We start from the raw sequence: 20,625 nt of genomic DNA, 5'->3' as shown, positions 1-20,625 counted from the left end.
CCTAAACAACTCAACGGCCCTACTGATCTTAGAAGCTTTGGCATTCTCACGTTGGAAAAGTGAGTCATGGTTTTCACCTGACGAGATTGTTTTAGGTTGATCTGAGGTTCTGTGTTCATGGACTTAACATGATGGCATGCTGTTCGATGTTAATCAGTATTAGTCCCTATCCTTGGTTTCTATGGTAAAACTCACTGGTGTAGAACACTTCTAATGTAAACACTGTTAAAAGCAAACTTTGGGTCTTTAACATTTGTACATCCTGAATTGAAAGCTTTTTTTTTTTTTAATGCTTCACATGCAGTTACTTTTACAACCCTGATAAAGAGGGAAAATGCAAAGACATTCATGATATCTGAACAAAACTAAGAACCAGAGGCTTCCCAGAACACACACTATTAGAACACAGTTACAGTTACTCAGCGGATGCCAAGAATTTACCCTCGTCCTCCCCACATTTGTAAAAAGACATGCTTTGTCTGTTTTTCTAGGCTGGGGGTTCTGTTGACTTGGTTTTCTTGTAATCAAAAGCCACCAAACCAGCAAGGGCCCTGACGGATCACAAAGATGGATGGCCCATGGCAAAAGGATCCAGCATTCCCTCCAGCTTCATAGTAGCACCCTTTGCTCAGGGAGGGGGATCACAAGCTAGCAGTCCGTCTGCATAAGCCTTAGTAGATTATGTGACCTGTCAGTTTAGCTGTGCCTGCCAGAGACAAAATAAAAAGGGGAAAGGAAGCTTCAGTGTGTATAGAAGGGATTTTGGATTGGGCAGGACGTCAGCCAGAACGCGTAGACAGGGAGAGTAGCTTTGCTGTTTCTTTCAGGATCTTTTCTGACTTCAAAACAGTGAAAGCAATTCTGAAAAGGAACCCACAGTTTTTGATGGAAGCTCTTTTGACATAAGTGAAACCAGGCTTGGCACAAGCAGAGGGCAGACTCAGGCCAAACCCATGGAACCGACCCTGGAAGGATGGCTGCAAGCTAAAGAAATTGTTTCAAGATGGGTCTGGATCCACTTGAAAGTCAGGGAACCCGAGGGTGTAGACATTTCGTCGATGTCTGAATTAGTGTGTGAGAAGCCTTGTATGCCCCCTGAGGCTCACGGGGGTCCTATCTTCTCTCTGTTACCTCTGAAGAAGGGAGAGGAGCATCGTGTGGACTTGGGAGGTCGTCTGCTGGTTGTGATTTGCTGGCTGTGGATTGTTTGGGGAAAGCAGAGGAGAAAGGGAGAATGGCTCTCACTCCCAGAGCTTCCACGGCTTTGACTATGGGAGAAACTTGAGAGATTAGCAGGGAGCATAGGTGGCGGCGACTCTATTTTAGAGATAAATTTAATATAATCTCTGAAAACTTTATTCTAAGGCACTGATGATAGCAGCCTCTTGTAATGGAAGATCAGGGGCCTCCTATGTGGAAAGCCTAGGAATTGGCATGGGACGTCACCTCTCAGGACTGCAGACTGTATGAAAGCTTTGAGGAAAGTTGTCTCCACGGGAGCTCATGGGATGCTAGAAAGGGCCAGGCCTCCATTTCCCTCCTGCATCACAAATGCAGAAGGTATCTTAGTGTTAGTACTTGCTGGAGAGGTTGTGAAGTCAACCCTATTGCTGTGAGTTCTGAGCTTCTGAGATAAAGACTGGTGGTGACCTTGTTGAGTGGAAGTCAACATGAGTTTCCCATCAACCCCAGGACCTTGCTGCTTTTATCTGGTTGTTTCTCTGCAGTGCCCCCTTATTCCCAGAAGATCTTAGAAGGGAATTAAAAGAGCACAAAGTCTGCTTCAGAACAGAAAAGATGTTACAACATCTCAGAGGTTATGGGAGATCAGGTTGAAGCAAAAAAGAACGTGTCTACTCTTAATGCTGAGAGGCACACATGCCTTAGCTCTCCTGAAGGCTGACACTCCGTATTTAATCAGGATACGGTAGACACCGCATATTATCTAGACTTCAAATATACATTGATTTACACTTAGGAGCCCATAAAATGTTGAGCGCCTTTTATAAGCCTGGGGTTAAGGAACAACACTAATTACAAACCAGCTCTTCTGTGTATTGTTCTGCTGTAAGTGAAGAGCAGTCATTTTGCCCTACTGCTGGGACACTGGGGATGATGGCAAAGGAATGAGGTCTCTGGGTCAAGGATGACGGGCAGTTCATTGTTCACAGGAATAATAGTAACTAACTCTTACTCTGTCTTCACTCAGTCTCGTTTGTTGTGCATTGTTACCCACAGCCACTCGTTCTGAAGATAGGAAATGGAAGGTTTCAGAAGTAATTAATGATTGTAAATTGTGTGCTGTCCTTAGTAGCACAAGGGACACCAGGGTCATCTCACTCTGCTTCATCCAGGATGTAAACCGTTATCCACTTGCTAGTCACTTAGCTGACTTGGTTAATAGGACAACTGTTGTGCTAAACAACTGACTGTGTTCAGATAACCCCAGTCTTCCTCAATCGTAGCAGTATTAATGAGAATGCAGATTTGCCAAAGAGAAACCAACGTGAAAAGCTGAAAACGTATATGGAGAGAAAATCAATATACAGGATAGGTGCCATCCCGTAGTCAAGCATCCACTGGGAGGTCTTGGAATATATTCCCATAGATAAATCTGGATTCCCGTAGCCAGAGTATTGACGCATCCCCACCATTTCTCCAGGCCCTGGTTCCCTACGGCATGCACCTCATCTGTATTTAGCATTTAATTTTCGCTTTGGAACTGTGTGATGCTCACAGGTTTTCTTAGAGAAGGTTGTGGACATCTTACCCTGCAGCACCTCCCAGACTGCCCATGAGTACCCGGTCCCTTTCCCCCTGCACATCTGTCTGAACTTGAACTTGCTAACCTCTGTCTCCCGGCCAAATCTTCCCTGGGAAATTAATCTCCGTGGATTTAATATTTCCTCCCAACCCACGTTTCTTCAGAACCTCTCAACAGCCTCAACGAGTGCTCTGGAATGCCCAGGCTTAGCACAGAAACCATAGACTGAGGGCTCCTCCTCCTTTGCTTCTCTGGAAAAGAACAATCATAGGCAAAAGTTGTTCATCTCCAATTTTCCAATGTTAAACAGAGAAGCTGTTAGCGCGCGCGTGCGTGCGTGCGTGCGTGCGTGCGTGCGTGCGTGTGTTGTCTTACTCTGTATCCCAGGCTAGCCTGGGACTCACTTTGTAGCTCAGGCTGGCTCAGAGCTTGCGCCAATCCTCCTGTTGTGGCTTCCCAGATCCTAGGATTACATGTGTGAGCCACCACTTCAGGTTTCCGCTGTCGTTCTGTGTAACTTGGAGCCAATGCTGAGGATGCAGCCCCGTGACAGAGTGAGTGCATCCTTAGCATGTGAATGGGCCTGGGTTTCATCACCCTGCTCCAAAACACAAAAATGACCCTGTGGTCGCAACTCATGTGTGAACACCGTCTTTAGTCAGGGCTTGTGTGCATGTACGCTGAGTCGCCCTTCTGAGATGAAGCAGGGTTGCTATTTAGTGCTTTAGAGTTCTTAAGTTATGGAGGTTTCATGAACAGTTTCCAGTGCCGAACATCCACGTTACTTTGAAATAAAGAACAATCAAAAGGGAACGTTCTAGGCTACAATCAGAACCTCTGTGGCAAGGTAGCTGGAGACATTTCGGGTCTTATGGAGGGCCCAAGTTCAGTTCAGCTCCCTCGTTAAGAGGCTCACAGCTGCCTGCGACTCCATCTTCAGGGGGTCCGATGCTCTCTCCTGCCCCTCACAGACGCCTCCGCCCACACACCCAAACCTATACACAGGCGTGTTCACACACAGATGCACACATACACACACAATTTAAGGTCATTTAAAAAGATAATTAAACCTCCCAACCGGATAGTTCTTCATTTTAAAATCATCCTAGGAGGGCTAAAGTGAAACATTAATTGAAGTAATAATGTTATTTGCCAAATACAAGTCTGAAAGTGGGAGCGAGGTGGAGTTTGAAGTGCTGTCATAGAGAAGCTCCTGAGTTCCAAGTGAACCTTGCTTTGCGAAGAGGAAGCCTTCTAGTTTTCTAAACCTCACAGGGCACTCATTGCGTTCCGTGTGTCCTTTCTCAACCTCCGTGCTGTTGATTCATTCTCAGCGAGGCTCAGGCTAAGGCCGATACCTCACACAGATGTGCTTGGAGGCACAGTCTGCTGGGATGTGCTTGAGCCGTGAATGGATTCCTGCCTCTGCTATGCGAGTTTATTCTCCCCGGACTGGCTCAGGCACCCCCATTGCTGACTGCTGTAAAGTGAGGCCGCCCTTTGCTGTCTCCCCCTCCTGTGCGCACTCACTTGCCCTCCCTCCTCCTGCCATAGGTTATAGCAGCACAAGGCCCTTGTGAGATGTGCCCAACCAACCTAGAACTTCCCCGCCATTAGCATCATGTGCCAAAGTAAACCTCTTTCTTTTACGAATAGCCAGGGCTCAGGTTTCTGTTAAAACAACCAAAAGCTAAAACCCACTGATTTTGAAGTTCAGCGTAAGGTTTCTAATGCTTGAGGTGGAAAGATTGCAGGGAGGGGTAATGTCAGCAAAGTGCTTGCTGTGAAATCATGGGACAGCAGCAGGACAAAGCAAAGAAGGAAACAGGCACGGTGACACTCACAGATAGGTCTTACTGCCTGCCTAGCCTGGTCTACGTCATGAGTTCCAGGCCAGTGAGACATCTTGTCGAAAAAGTAAAGCACCTGAGGAATGACACTCAAGGTTGTCCTGTGGCCTTCATGTGCACATGAATACACACACACACACACACACACACACACACACACACACACACACACATACAGCTCTAATGCTAAATAAGAATCCCACTAAACATAAAAGGGGCTTGGGTGCATGAAACCAGAAATGACTGAAAAGACTTGGTAAATCATTTGGATACATATGGATAGAGATACAGGTCCGTTAGCTAGAAGGTGATTTAAGGGTTCTAAGGAAATGACCCCCTCCCTAGCCAAAGTGTCTTTCTCACTGGCTTATTACAGGTCCATAATTCACTAATTATCCATTGTCTTTAAGATGACCTTATAAAACCCAGAGTCCAGGAAGGAATAAAACATCCTTGTCTCACAGTTTCTTTATGGTGTCGGGGTGTTATTTATTGCTAAGAAGCCAGAGAAAGGCAAAGAGGTGGTGTTGAACTAAAGATAAACTATTTTGGGCTTCATAGACCCTGTACAAAAAGTGAAATACCATCTCCCACACAGGCACCTTTCAAGGTTCTTGCAGCTTCCATGAGAGCACATGTGGAAAAATGTCGGCGCCAGCACCGACACAGTACCGAGAATCGGGCGAAAGCCTACGGGATGAAAGAAACACACATACACACACACAGGTTATCGTGTCAAGCCAGGAGAGGAAGAGAGAGGGAGAGAGAGAGGGAGAGAGAGAGAGAGAGAGAGAGAGAGAGAGAGAGAGAGAGAGAGAGAGAGAGAGACAGAGGAAGAGTGGAAGAGCAGAAGGAAGAGTGAGAGTGAGGAAGAAGAGTGAGAGTCTCCTGTAGCTTTATTCACCACTTATATACCCAAGTCTCCAGGTAGAAAATAACTGGGAAGCACAGTGGGAAACCCTGGCTCGTGACTACCTGACTAGTGACTTCGGTAACAAAAGACCGAGTAGGAGACCTGAATTAATTAGGGAGAAATCCCAGAAGACCAGCCTAAATCTCCAGGATAAAGGCTGAGGAAGTAAAAGGCAGAAGTAAATTGACCACCACCCAGGTGTGGTCCAGGTGTGTCAGTTCCACATGCATCAGCCGGGCTCAGCCGAGGTCATGCAGTGGAGACACTGGGTGTTACTACTTGGTCTTTTCTTCCTGTGCCGTAAATACATGGAAGAGGCCTCTGTCCAACAATCCCATGACTTCTTAACTGTGGCCTTACAGTTACAAAGCGGCCAGGCCCAAATCCAATATGGCACTACATCTCCCCCGTACAGTTACAAAGCGGCCAGGCCCAAATCCAATATGGCACTACATCTCCCCCGTTATTCTTTTATAAAAGACCATTAGGTGGAAGTAGTGGCCTGAGAGAGATCAGACATGCCTCACAGAGTGCCCAGCTCGGCCATGGAGAGCCACTCTTGCAGTTAGGACTGCACCCCAATGGTTAGGAATGAACTTATGCTGTAACACACCGTTCTGGGCTACACGTGTGTTTATTGGGGGAGAAACTGGGCAGAGGAGCATTTGACCGGCCCGTACGTTTAAACGGGGTGTAGCTAACTCTGTCTTAGGATTGACCTCTCAGACCCCAGCCTCTCTGTTATAGGACTACCTTGTCGCCCTCAAGGCTCCATGTGTAGATTGGTCAAGGGTCAGAGATAGTTTAGGTCATAGACCAGGGTAAAGAAATTGTCTGTAAATAACTCCTACACACGCACTCACGCAGGCACATACATGCGCACGTGCGCACACATATACATGTACATATGTGTGTGTGTGTGTATGTGTGCACATGCTCAGCAAGTATTCTACCATTGAACCATATCCCCAGCTCTCGTGGCACTGATCTGGCTAATTAGGTGTGAGGAATCCTTTGGGCCAGACTCTAGCAAGCTGGTTACTACATCTTTCCTTTCTGTCACCAGCGTGTTGCTGACATGGAAACTCATGGTGACAGGAGAGGAAAGGTTGACCCGCCCTCCTTCCCAAATGCTGACAGCTCAGCTTCCCCATCTGATTTTCCCTGGTGACAGAATCACAGAAGGGCATCTTAAAGTCCGTTTACCCATCATCCTCTTTTATTAGATGGCAGCATTGTGCCTAGAGGGAAGGCAGTGGCTTGGCCCAGTCCATTGAGCCTTCCGTTTTTGTTTTTGTTTTTGTAAGCTCAGGAAAGCCGGAAGCAGGTTGGGTGTATGAAGGATTTAATTGTTGACACTCTGTGCTTGAAAACCTGGGATGCATAGGGGGCATAGGCACTCCCCAGGATTCCTTGGGGAATCTGTACATCTTTGTCTCCTCGGGGAGTGGAGGGTCTAGTCTGTGTTCATTTCCTCAAGCACATCTGTTTTGGCGCGTTAATGATCTCAGATCCTAAATACCGACCTTTACTGACTTGTTCCTTTGTATTCTCAAAGCTCTGGCGCAGACACTACGTCGTCCTCCACATGCCTTCTCCCGGTTTTATTCTTGGGCTTCTTTGCAGGTATATGGAAAAGCAACTGCTGTGAGCCGCCCTCTCCATTTTGACACTCCCTCCTCCAACTGTTCCTGATACACAGCTCCCAACAGGCTTTTTCCTGGTCAACTTCGTCAATGTCTTTTTCTCCTCAAAGTGGGATCACGTCCCCAGAAGTGGCAGTCCAAGTGTGCTAAGAAAAGCCCAAGCTAGACTACTATCAAGGAAAAAAGCACATGTGCTATCTGAGACAGGGACAGATTCACGTCCTATCTGGCTCAGTGCTGATTCTGTTGTCACTTTGCCTCCAGGCAGAAGTTCTTACTCTCATGGCCGCTTCTTTTTCATCCTTAAATCAGAATTTATACTTTGTCCAGTCTGCTTTTATCTATTTTTTTTCAATTTGTTTTGTTTTTGACGTAGATGAGTTGTATGTATGTATGTATGTATGTATGTATGTATGTATGTATGTATGTATGTATTTTATCATATACGCCTGGTACCTTGGGGAGTCAGAAGATGTACAGATGGCTGTGAGTCACCAGGCAGGTGCTGGTAACTGAACCCAAGTCCTCTGCAAACACAGGTGCTCCTGACTGCTGAGCCACTCTCCAGCTGTCCCCGAATTTATCTGTTCTTTCCTTGGGGAATTGTATTATTCATCGTTCACACACAAGTGGGAGTCTTGCGTAATTCCGGTTCAAGCCGCCGTTGAAGGAGTGAAGCGTTGTTTTGGCTTAATCCCTTCACCTGTTTACATATTCACAATTATGTGTGCCCGTGGGATATAAAGTCTGACGTTTTCAAAGGTGCATCACAGTGATCAGGTCAAGGTGACTGACACCCGTCACCTCCGTTACTGACCATTTCTTTGTTTTTAGGAACATTCAAAATCTTCTCCGGGTTATTTCGAAATATATAACTAAATGTTGTCAAACAACTAAATAGCTGCCTCTTTATGCTATAAAATAGTAGAATTTTCTTCTCCGACGATGATTTCCTTTTGATTTGTTGTTATTTTTTTTATCTGAATTGGTGTTTTGCCTGAATGTATGTCTGTGTGAGGGAGTCAGATTCCCCCAGGCCGGTGTTACACACAGTTGGGAGCCACCATGTGGGTACTGGGAATTGGATCCAGGTCCTCTGGAAGAACAGCCAGTGCTAACTAAGCATCTGTGTAGCCCCAGGAGTTTTGTTTAGTTTTGTTTTGCTTTGCTTTTTAGGGACTGGAAGTGGAGCACAGAGGTAGAGAGCTCACGGAGCAGATATGAGGCCCTTGGGTCCAATCATCAGGACTGCAAAGCAAACACAAAAAGAAACCTCAAAATAATAGTATGTTGGGATTGACTGTTGTGGGGAAACCCTGCTTGAGGCTCCTGTTTCTAAGAGAAATAAATAAGAATCTTTGAGTCTGTAGGGTCTTCTGTTCGCTTGAGGAATTGGGGATCAATCACTTCAACATCAACAACTTAATTTATTAAAAGAGGGAGCTGGCTGATAAGCCTCAGTGCATCGGCCCGGGTTTCGGTCCCGGGCACTAGCTGGACACTGAGCACTGTGTCCGGGAAGGGATGGCGTCTAATGCGCATGTCTGTGTGTTGCAGTTACCTCGCTGAGCAGTGCTGGAATGGCGGCTTCATCTACCTGATCATGCTGCGGCGCTTCAAGCAGAAAGCCCACGTGACTTACAATGGCAACAGCGGCAACAGCTCAGAACCCGGAGAGACACCGACCTTGGAGCTGGGTGACCAGACTTCAAAAAAGGGAAAAAGAACAAGAAAGTTTGGGGTCATTTCCAGACCCTCTATCAGCAAGACCCCTGAAGACTCCAAGAGCAGCAGTGGCTGTGACACAGCCGATGATCCCAATTCGGAGTTGGAGAACGGCGCAGACCCCGAACTTGGAAATGGCCATGCCTTTGAGCTAGAAAATGGCCCGCATTCTCTCAAGGATGTGGCTGGACCCCATCTGGAGAGGTCAGAAGCGGACAGTGAGGTAGAGCTCAGAGTTCCAAAGACAGAAGCCCCTCTGAGTGACAGCAATGACAAACGCCGCTTCTCAAAAACTGGGAAGACAGACTTCCAGTCCAGTGACTGTCTGGCGCGGGTAAGGTGCAGTCGGACTATAGAATCTGATCTTTTTTTTTTTTTTCAAACTTTCTTCTAAATAAATGAGTGTGTGTGCACATGCTTGTGTGTGAGGGTGTGTGTGTGACTGCTTGTCTGTCAGTCGGTGTGTGGGCACATGTGCACATGTGAGTACATGTATGTGAACAATCAAAGATACTATCCCTCAGGTGCCTTCCACCTTGTCTTTTGAGACGAGGTCTCTCCCCAGCCTGAAACTCACCAGACAGTTTAAGCCAACTGGCTGGCAAGGCCCTAGGATCTGCCTAATACCCATGCTCTCTTTCTGGCTTTTTCTATGGATTCCTGGCATTGAATTTGGGTCCTCGTGCTTACAAGGCAAGCTCTCCACTCTCTGAACAGCCATTCTCTTGGCCCTAGAATCTGAATTTTAACATGAATACTGTTGAAGTTGCTTTTCAAGTTTAGAAAATACACCTCAGATTGCCTTGTACGTTGAAGCCAACATTGAGATAAAAGATTAGAGGCGGTAACAATAGCAGGGAAGTCCAAGTTGTTGAATCCCACTTAAAGAGCCAGTGAAGTGGTCCTAAGTGGAAAATTGAAGCCTTCTGTGGTAAGATTTGAGCCCTCCGAGGCCCAGATAAAGCATCAAGCAGCCTTGGTATTCATCACCACTGTCTCAGAGAAATTGCTACTTCAAGGCCAGAGATTCCCGGTGGTAGCCCGTCATACAAACATCCAGGCTCAGTGTGACACAGGAAAGGCGGCCGACACAGGGAAGCATCTGCTTTTATTTTTAACAGTTCAAAGCCAGCGCTATTTTTAAGAGATCATGTTGCTACACTGGCAGATTCCAGTGACATACAGGAGCGTCTTGCCTAAAGCTCATAGAATTGGTTTCTCTGTCAAGTCAAGGCTGGTCCTGTGGAAGTGAGAGACTGGCGGCAGAATAACCTTCCACCACAGGTTGTCTCCCCGGCATCCTGTCTTAGTGGCATGTCTGTGACAGGAGTCCTCTTGGCGGAGTATGCTGTGGAAACAATCGCTTCCTAAGTGGGTACTGACCAGTTTCTCCGACAGGGAAGACACCTCTAGGGGTGAAAGGCAAAGGCGGAACAAGGAGGGAAAGCATCACGCTTGGGTTTGCTGCTGAGAAAGTGCGCCCTTGGGAGTGAGTGGGATGTCTATACACTTAACCAGTCCAAACAGGATTGCGAAGGTATGAAAAAAACCACTCTCTTCAGCAGAAAGCCCTCTACAGAGACAACATTCTCTGTGGACGAATGGAGGAACAAATAGGGAGCAAGGCCATGTTTCTGTCAGTGCTTTCTCTTAATTTTATGGCCTTTCCCTAGGTGGTTTAAAGATTAAACAAGGATACACCTTCAGTCCCAGCACTCAGGAAGCAGAGGCAGGCAGATCTCTGAGTTTGAGACCAGGCTGGTCTACAGAGTGAGTTCCAGGACAGCCAAAGTTACTGTCTTGGGGGGGAAAAAAAAACAAAAACAAAAACAAAAACCTAAAAGGCCTAATACTAATATTCTGTGTTCTGGCTGCTCTAACTTGGTAAGAGTCTTTAACCTCCTTCATGGTTAGCCTGTGGCTTCACAGTGAAACTTTTAAGTGGATAGCTTTGACTTCCTTGGTCATGTTAAGCGTTTGGTGCCAAAGGAGGTTGATTCTCACAGTCTAAAAAAATCAGCTCATAAAATTAAATTTCTGGCTTAGACTGTGAAGGCGTCATAAGTCCCTACTGCCTACCTTATATGCGCAGGGTCAAAATGACCCAAAAGGTGTAAAGATTTGAGAAATGCAACCTCTAGTCTATTGCTGTGGGGATAATTTTAAAATATTTTAAAATTACGTTTTGCATATTTGTATTTGGGGCGGGGCTGTGCCTGCCACAGCACGTGCGTCAGGTCAGAGGGCAGTCTGAAGGAGCCAGCTCTCTTGTTCCACCACGTGGTCCCATGGATTGAACTCAGATCGGCAGCAAGCACCTTTACCCACAGAGGCATCCATCATCCCTTCAACTCCTGGGGGAAATTTGTTATAGCCACATTTCTTCTAGAAGAGGGGGATCTGTCACCTGCAGTGGTATTCTTCCTGTGTCTCCATGACCCACAGACTGATGGCTGGCCCCAGTCCTACTGTAAGTGTTAGAAAGTGAGAACGGACCACATGTCTGGGCTTTACCCACCAACCCCAGAGGCTTCCTCCCCAGTGCGTTCGCTCAGGATAGAGGCCGATGAGCTCCTCATGGCTCCCTCCACTTTTCAACAGTAGCCTTGACATACCCTCCATGAAGACTAGTTGGGTTCAGGGGCTGCTGTGAATGGATTTTTTAAATTTATTTTCACACCAGAGCAGTTGAGACCAAGGTCATGCTTAAAATGGAATTCCCAGCAAATAGCTCTTTGCCTCTGAAGTCTTTGGGGAGGAGGATTCCTTTCTGTTTGAGTAATAGGAGATTTAACATGTCACGTGTGATTCTGTTTCTGCTTTACTAATTACCACAGAGATGTAATAAGTTACAGTAAAGACCTAGAAGGCCCAGCCAGACCGTTTCGCTCAGCCGGTTCCCCTTTATTATCGACTTCTTTGTTCTGAGAAAACATTACATTAAAATAAATCCCAGGTTATTGTTTCCACACACCGCTCTCCCTTAGCACAGCAACGAGAAATATGTTTCTTCCTAATGATTTCGTTTTGTTGTTGAAACAGTGCTTGTCACACACTTCTCGCTGGCCTGGTCCCTATGTAGCTCAGGTTAGCCGTGAACTTACAACAGTCCTTCCTCAGCCTCTCCGGGGCTGACGTTACCTGTGAGCCACCATGCCAGGCCGCAAATGTTTTCTTTAAAGAATATATTTTAATATGTACCTGTGTGAGCCTGTGTGAGTTGACGGGCACCACATGTGTGCAGGAGCCCTCAGAGGCCAGAAGAGGGTGTTGAGATCCCCCCAGAGCTGGAGTTACAGGCAGTTAGGAGCTCCTGTGTGGGTGTCGGGAAGCAAACCCAGTTCCTCTGAGAGAGTCAGCATTCTTAACTGCTCAGCCATTTCTCCAGAGATCAAATATTGTCTTTTAAATTGATATGTTTAGGTAAAACGGTAATTAAAACAATAAAGGTATGAGGAGATTACTCCTTTTAAAATGTAAAACTTGGGTCCATCTTCTAAACCACAAGAATACCTCAGTGCATAGATGAGCAGTTTTAGAGATGGCCTCAGGGTGATTTTACCATTCACCATCCAAGAAGACGGCACCTCTGTATGTTGACCTAGAATGTGTCTTTTTTGTAAAATATCAAAAATGCACACAGCCAGTTGCAGGCAGGGGGAAATCCCACCAGGCCAGACAGTGTACTTCTGACTGCTGGATGTATCGTGGGTGCAGTGGTATCTAGCCCCAGTAATCACAATTTACCCCATACAGCGTCAGACCTTTTCCCTTAATGTGATTCACTGGGGACCTCAGACAGGTACCCTAGATCTGAATCTGCAAGAAAGGGTGAGACATCTCCCACATGGCCACTGATCTGATGAAGGGCAGCAGGGTAAGGAGGATTCTCTTCTAAGAAGACCCCACTATCGCTGGGGGAACACATTGCCCCCTGTGGGCATATCTCCTGGGTCCTGATCTGCTCCTCACCTCTCTTCTTCTTCTCTAACATTTATACCAACTGCCTACCTGTATTAGTTAAGGTTTTACTTCTGTGAACAGATACCATGACCAAGGCATATAAAGGCATACATTTAATTGGAGCTAGCTTACAGCCGTAGAGGTTCAGTCCATCATCATCAAGGTAGAAGCAGGGCAGCATCTAAGCAGCCATGGTGAAGGAGGAGTTCTACATCTTCATCTGAAGGCTGCTAGGACAGGGTCTTAAGCCCATGCCCACAGTGACACACCCACTCCGACAAGGCCACACCTCCTAATAGTGCCACTCCTTGGGCCAAGCATATACAAACCATGACAGTACCTATCGTAGACACTTCATCTAGTGCCTAAAAGTCAGTGCAAGTCTTTCCTGAATGGTGAGCTCACCCCACTGTTCTATCCAACTTGGTCCTATCCAAGTTTGGGTGATCACCTGTTCAGGGTTGTCTGAGACTTCCCTATTTGTCACTGAGTGTGCTAGCAAAGCCCTCTTGGTAAAGTTTGCTGAGCCGCTCCCCTCTCCCTTACCTCACATCCATACTTTTACCAAGTCCTGGCAATGCTGTCTCCTGTTAAACCTTCACAGCCCCAGCTATCTTTTATCCCCCAATGCCAGAACATGAGGTGGGGCAGGTGTAAAAAGTTGTCTCCTACCCATGGTTCCTCAGCCACTGTCCTTCCTCCCAGTCATCCACTGTATCTTTGATGGACCATTCTGAAGGTTGTTCATTCTTTCTCTCTCTCTCTCTCTCTCTCTCTCTCTCTCTCTCTCTCTCTCTCTCTCACACACACACACACACACACACACACACTATAGTTAAGCCCTTTGGATGAGTCTACGTACCTTGATATTTCATTCAAGGCTGTCTATTCTGATTCTATACTTAAGTTTCCGCCCCAGACTGCCTTGTTTGGTTTTTTTTTTTTAATACTTATATTTAGTGAATTTTAAAAGAGATGATAAAGGATTCACATGCACAGCTAACTGAAAGAGTGAGGTCAAAGCCCCACCCCCAACACAAGAGTTGGGGTGCATTCCTTCCTAGGGCTGCATTCCCAAAGCCAGAGACACTCAAGGCCCATACACAGGATCTCCAGTTTGCACAGAGGCTTCATCTTGGAAAGTGTAATCGTATTGATTCAAACTTCCACTCCTCCCAGAGGATGGGGTGGGACCAAAATTCCAAGCTCCTAGTGTTGTGAGGCCAGACCTCTGCTGAAGGTAGCAAGGGTTCCTTAGTGCAGCCACCACTGTGTGGGCTAGAACTTTCACCGGAGGAGCTGGGGTTTGCTCTTGAGCCGTGTGGACGCGGCACTCTCTGCCCGACGGCTCTTCCTCTTATCACTGTCTCTTAGTTCTCACCTTCCTGGGACGTCAGCCACCCTGATGCATGTCTGAAAGGGACCTCTGTGGCCTTCTGGAAACCTGTTCGTCATTAGGCCACTGCACTCTGGGCTCCTGCGTTGCCTCACTGCCTGCCCATTGGGACATGATACGTAACGTGACCATATTCCAATGACCACATGCTATCTCGTGTCTCTATTTTACCCTAAAGGGTGGGGCCTTATATGTCTTCTTTTATTTATTTTTTTAAAATTTTCATGTGTATTATTTTGTCTGCTTGTATGACAGTTGTGAGCTGCCATGTGGGTGCTGGGACTTGAACCTGGGTCCTCTGGAAGAGCATCCAGTGCTCTTACAGCTGAGCCATCTCTCTGCCCCATGCATATGTGTTCTTGTCACCAGCTCTAGCTCAGGGCCTTATACCTGAAGTGCTTTGTATATCCTTATTAACGAAGATGCCCCGAGACACCAAGAATAGATGGGACAATAGATTCCAACCTCAGGTCCTCTGTCCCCATCACGGTGGCCTCTAAACCGCCTTGGCTTTTCTCTGGTGTGATCTCTTACGTGTAAACTGAGCGTTGTGATCTGGTGACTAAGGGACTTTAAACCCTGACGTTGCGACTGTGCACTTTTCCAATCTTAGGGATCATTCTAAATAAGAAGGGATAAGCAAATGCTTTCAGAATAGGTTTGCAGCGAGGGCCAAACATTTACTGCAGTGAAATTCTGTTTCAGTGATGTGTCTTCTCACACTGGGACAAAGATGCTATTATAAAATGCTCTTTGGCTCCCGGCAGAAATGAGGTCATTTAAATGCTGCCTGGCAACTCTCTTGTGCGCCGCCCTGTTTTAGTAAATAAATCCCCGTGCTGGCTTCAGTGAAGTATTGCACGTGTGAACTCACACAGTAGTCACGGCTTACAGGAAAGGCTAACGCTCTGCTGTTAGTACAGAAGTCCGTAGCCGCCTGTTTTTAATCATTTGGCTTTTTCTCCACAAACACACAGGCGTCTCGTTGCCCTTTAAGCCATTCTAATAGGAAACTAATGCTCAAGCCATCTGTCTAGACAGGGTCTGTCTTGGAATCCAGTTGTCTCTACTGCTAGATCTGTGTCCACATGCCGGTCACTGGCAAACACACAGGTCTCCTCTCTTCTCTTCTAGGAAGAGCCTCTTAATGTCCCTCTCAGTGGTGCCCAGAGAACCATAAGATTTGTGGATAAGCATTCTATGCTGGTTAATTCCTCCACACTTATGGAATATAGTTATGTTATGTTCTAGTTGTGAGAGAATTCATTTGATAAATGAGCTAGACCGCATCTCTGGCTCAATGTCATTTGTAACCTAGAAGGGGTTATCAGCAATAAAGGAGCCTATAAAATATCAGATAATGACAAGTGCCATTAGTGACCTAAACCAAAGTGGACAGGGAGATGGCAGGACTGTCACCCGCAGGGATAGTTGATACCAGGTGTCGGCAAAGGCAAGCTCCCTAAAGAGGTGCTGTGTAAGCTGAGCCTTGTCCTGCGAGAAGGTCTCAGGAGAACCAGCAAAAGCAGTTGCAAACAGCAGGAGCAAGATGGTGTTCCAGGAATAAGAAGCAGCCTAGGAAAGGACAGGCTAGCTTGGAAAGTTGTTTTGTACAGTCCAGAGGATGATCTACGTAACCGTAGTCCATACTTTTCCAGGGGGTTGATTAAGTGTGTAGCAAGCCAGGGTACAAGAGTACACAGCAAATTAGATAGGTAGTTATCCAAATAGCTTTAAACCAGGGACTCAAAACACCCAGCAGAAATCAAATGGGGAAGCCCTTCTTAAGACAGCCAGCTAGAGTTCCCAATAAAGAGAATCCCAGGCAGATCAAAAGGACCCCTCCAGTGAGGCTTCAAGTAAAAGAATGAATGTCAGCGGAGAGACAGATAACACCATCAAAATGGAGCTCACAGTGCCCAGCAGAAACTGGCTTGACACAGTCAGCTGCAGTCCTGACCAAGCCTTCTCTCCACGCCTGAGCTTCCAGCTTCCCCTCCCCTCCGTAGACATTTTTACCCCGTGGATAAACAGTGTTAATGTCTGTTGGAATTGGTCACCCTCTGCCTTTTCTGAAGCCTGCAGTGCTTTTATTATTGTGCTTTTTGGCCTTCCCTGTTACAGTGTTAGGGTGGCCATCCCATCCCCAGACAGGGAACTTGGAGACAAACCTGGTTCTGAAATAGGGGAGCACGAGTCCCATTCGAGAGCTAGCATCTCAATAAACTCGAACAACCCATGAATGTTCATAGTGGATGGAAGGACGTGTCCACAGACCAGTCTGGGCCCTGTTCTCAGCCCACGGCTAGTTTAAGCCCTCGAGGGTCAGAAGCAGGGAATGCGCTAGCCTGTTTCTAAGGTGTTTCCCTTTTAGTAGCAAGTATCCTGTAGAATGGACTAGTAAGAAAGAGACCATATTACAGGCTTTTATGAGCGCTCAAGCCAAAGACGCTGGTGGCTTTGGTGAGAGTGGTAGTGGAGAAGATGAGGAGCAAGATATGGGATCTATCGAGGCCGCAGACCCCACAGATCTCTCCATCAGACATGGATTTGAAGCTGACGCATCCTCTGCACACTGGCCTTTTTCTACTGAGGTGAGAAATCCAGGAGTCGAGGTCTGAATTAGATACCAGAGTGGAGCTGTAAGCAGGAAGTTGAACTACATTCCCTATTTGTTTAAGGGAGCCTGTTTCCTTTTGACCAGTGCTGACTCTAGCCTAATAAATTTGAAATATCTATTTTATTTTTAAGGAAGCATTGCTTTAGCCCTGAGTAGCTTAATTTCACAGCAACGATTATACAGTTAAGCTGATAGCATTTTCTTTTTCTTTTCTTTTTTTTTTAAAGATTTATGTATTTATTTTATGTATGAATACACTGTCACTGTCATCAGACACACCAGAATCGAGCCTCAGATCCCATTTTGTGAGCCACCTTGTGGTTGCTGGGAATTGAACTCAGGACCTCTGAAAGAACTGTCAGTGCTCCTAACCACTGAGCCATCTCTCCAGCCCAGCATTTTCTTCTGTTGCTATGTCTTCATTTAAACTCCTCCAATAGACTAAGACATTCTAAGCAATGTCATTACCTCATTAGTCTCATTGGACATCCCCTTATAATCTCTGCATTTTGGGAAGATCATCTTGTTGCATACAAGTAAAGACAAGGGAGGGGCTAACATGGCTCTCTTGGTAAAGCTGGACCACGTGAAGACTCAGGTTTAGATCCCTAGCGCATATGTAAAGGCAGGCACATACATGTCTCTAACCCAGTGCTGGCGGCACAGGCCATCCCAGGGCTCACAGGTCAGTCACTCTAGCCAAGCCAGTGGCTCCAGGTTCAGTGAGACCTTATCCAGTGTATAAGCCAAGAAGACACCCAACGTTATTAACCTTCAGCCCCCATGTGCATAAATAATGCACATCTCCCCACCCCCAACATGAACATCACACACACACACACACACACACACACACACACACACACACACACAAAGTGAAGAAGTCTGGTTTCTAACTAAACTAGTCGAAATGGAAGCAAGAAAAGAACAGTTGGCGGTGGCCTACCTTACAGACTCTAATTTATACCCTGTGAAGCCATTTGTATTACAAATGTGTGTAGTACTTTAATGTGTGTGTGTGTGTGTGTGTGAGAGAGAGAGAGAGAGAGAGAGAGAGAGAGAGAGAGAGAGAGAGAGAGAGTGTGTGAGAGAGAGAGAGAGAGAGAGAGAGTGTGTGTGTGTGTGTGTGTGTGTGTGTAGGGACAGCGTGCATGTGGAGATCAGAGGATAATTCTGGGCCTCCCCTTTTGCTCTGAGGCACTGTCTCTCCACTGCCTGCTCCAGGTCACATGACACATGAGCTTCCATGTGATTCTCCTGTCTCTGCCTCCCATCTCACCACAGCAGCGCAGGAATTACAGATGCGTGCCACAACACCTATTTTCTTTTTAACATGGATTCCAAGGATCCAACCTGGGCTTCCATGGAAGACAAGCGCTGTCACCTGCTGGGCTGCCCCTTGTCCTTTGGTGGTTTCAAGTAGCTGTGTGTGTTGGGCTCAGGAACCTATGAAGTATGTGGATGTTCTTCACAAAAACTTCACAATATACATTAAGGCCTTTTCTACCTGTATGGGCATAGTTTTGTTTCGGTTTGCGGTTGTTGTTGTTGTTTAAATCACATGTCCTATTTTTTAAAGCATTTAAAAGTGAGAAGGAGTAAGTTTAGTATCTCCCTCTCTGTGAACCATACCTACATATTCTGCTTAACACAAGGACAGCAAAACAGAGGAGGACAGTTACCCGAACTAATAATGGGGATAGATTTTTAATACTTGGAGGTAAGACCAAATGAATTTTCTTTGAGTCTATTACTCCAGTAATGGACACTACTGCTCTTTGAAAGGAGAGTCAAAGATCTCCGTGGCTGGGGGAGAAGGAGCCATGTCTTAGCTGCTAGAACCCAGGGGTGGAAAAGGCAAACGGCTGCTTTACTCTCCTGAACCCAGGGAACTCATGGGGATGCTGGTGTGGGAGACACTGCTGAGCGCGCAGAACCTGACTGGTGTATCCTGAGTCCGTTCCTCCAGCAGTGTGAGCTAGGACTTGGTTTCCTGTGTTGGATCTATTGCAAGCTGCCCCGTTGGCAGCCGCTCTGATTCCCAAGGATGGCTTTTGGAAATAATAGAGCTCTGAGGAATGTGAAAGCCAGGGAGGGTGTTTCCGAATGGAGAAGAGGAAGGTGACCCGGAGGTCAGAGGCAGCAAACCAGAGCTGTGGAGTTCAGAGCCAGACGACTGGATGAAGTAGAGCCTGTTGACAAGTTCACGAACTGCTGCGGTAAGCCAGTGACTTCTGAAGTTGCATTTGGCCAGACAGGCTGCCTTTGCCTGTGGTCAGTGGATAGAGGAGACAGCTGGCACCGCTGGAATGGTGGAGCCCCACAGAGCGGTACTATACAGAAGTGTAGGACCCACCAGGTCTCTGCCCGGTAATAATCTCTCCAGACACTGCAGTTGGTGCACGTCAATGGCTGCTCAACATCTGGGTCTGTTACTCTTCACGCGGTTTCATTTCCGTTTCTGACAGGGCGTACCTCGGGCTTTCTAAAGGCTTCACATTCGCCCTGTTTTGTAAGCAGCTCTAGTGGGCAGGTTGCCTGTTTCCAGGGAGATGGGAGCTTCATTCCTACTGGATCCTAGTGGTTCCCCGGAATCTTCATGATGGATTAAGAAGGCAGATGCTGGGGGGTGTTCTGTGATCTGGGGATGTGTGGCCACATCCTGGTGTTTTAAAAAAAAAATAGTATTATAGAACTCAGCCTAAACTTGTAAGAAGAATCACTTTTAAAGATTTTTATGGGACTGGAGAGATTATGCAGTGGTTAGGAGGGACAGAGGTCAGTTTTCAGAGTCCACATCACGTAATTTACAACTGCTTGTAACTCCAAGGTATGATGCCTTCTTCTGATCTTTGTGGGCACTTAGACATACACATGTGCACACAGTCAGACACACATACATCTCTTAATATCAAATTCACCAATTTTTCATTTGGGTTTCTCATGTACATATTTTAAGGAAGTATAAGATTCAGCTCGATTTGGTTTTACATGCTTAGTTGGGTTTTTTTTTTCCCATAATTGATTGAGTGATCCTGATCTGAACATCAAAAATCCAAAATACTCAAAATCTAAACCTTGCTATGATGCCATAAGTGGAAGATTCCACGCTATGACCTTTGAGATGACTCATAGTTGAGATAACAAGTGGACTGAAAATATTGACTAACACTACTACGAGTTTATATAAGCTGCATATGAAATAAATGAACTTCATTTTTTTTAAAGATTTATTTATTTATTATAGATGAGTACACTGTAGCTATCTTCAGACACACCAGAAGAGGGCATCAGATTCTATTACAGATGGTTGTGAGCCACCATGTGGTTGCTGGGATTTGAACTCAGGACCTCTGGAAGAGCAGTCAGTGCTCTTAACCTCTGAGCCATCTCTCCAGCCCCCATGAACTTCATTTTTAACTTTGTGCTCTATCCCCAAAATATCTCAGTGTGCATGCATAACTATTCCAAAAGGGTAAGAAACCTGAAGCACTTTGGTCCCAAGCCTCTCATGAGGGAAACTCAGCAAAGACTATATGGTTCCCGTCAACATCTGCTCAGCCTTGTGCTGCCGCCACCTGTTTCTATGGATGCTGCACTGAGACCTCCAACAAACCTCAAAACAATAATAACAGCTGTCACGTTAGAAGCAAGGGAAGGTGTCTCTGATTAGGTGGCCCTCTAAGTTATAAATGGCAGAGTGTCCCGTAAACTAGGAGAGGTTTCCTGGTACCCAAACCTGAGCTGA

General features: G+C 46.4%; 1 protein-coding gene across 6 annotated transcripts in view; it reads left to right on the top strand.

Annotated features, from left to right (window-relative positions):
• The window catches only part of Pdzd2 (PDZ domain containing 2), a 386,938-nt gene that overhangs the window by 272,160 nt on the left and 94,153 nt on the right, over positions 1-20,625 (top strand). For all 6 annotated transcript variants that reach the window (NM_022940.2, XM_087632881.1, XM_087632912.1 and 3 more), the window contains 1 exon segment: positions 8,731-9,232. In NM_022940.2, the coding sequence (NP_075229.2) occupies positions 8,731-9,232 (502 nt within the window).

This window comes from Rattus norvegicus, chromosome 2 (assembly GCF_021556685.1).
Source record: "Rattus norvegicus strain SHRSP/BbbUtx chromosome 2, alternate assembly SHRSP_T2T, whole genome shotgun sequence".
Classification (NCBI taxonomy): domain Eukaryota; kingdom Metazoa; phylum Chordata; class Mammalia; order Rodentia; family Muridae; genus Rattus; species Rattus norvegicus.
This window is presented reverse-complemented; position numbering and strand designations above follow the sequence as displayed.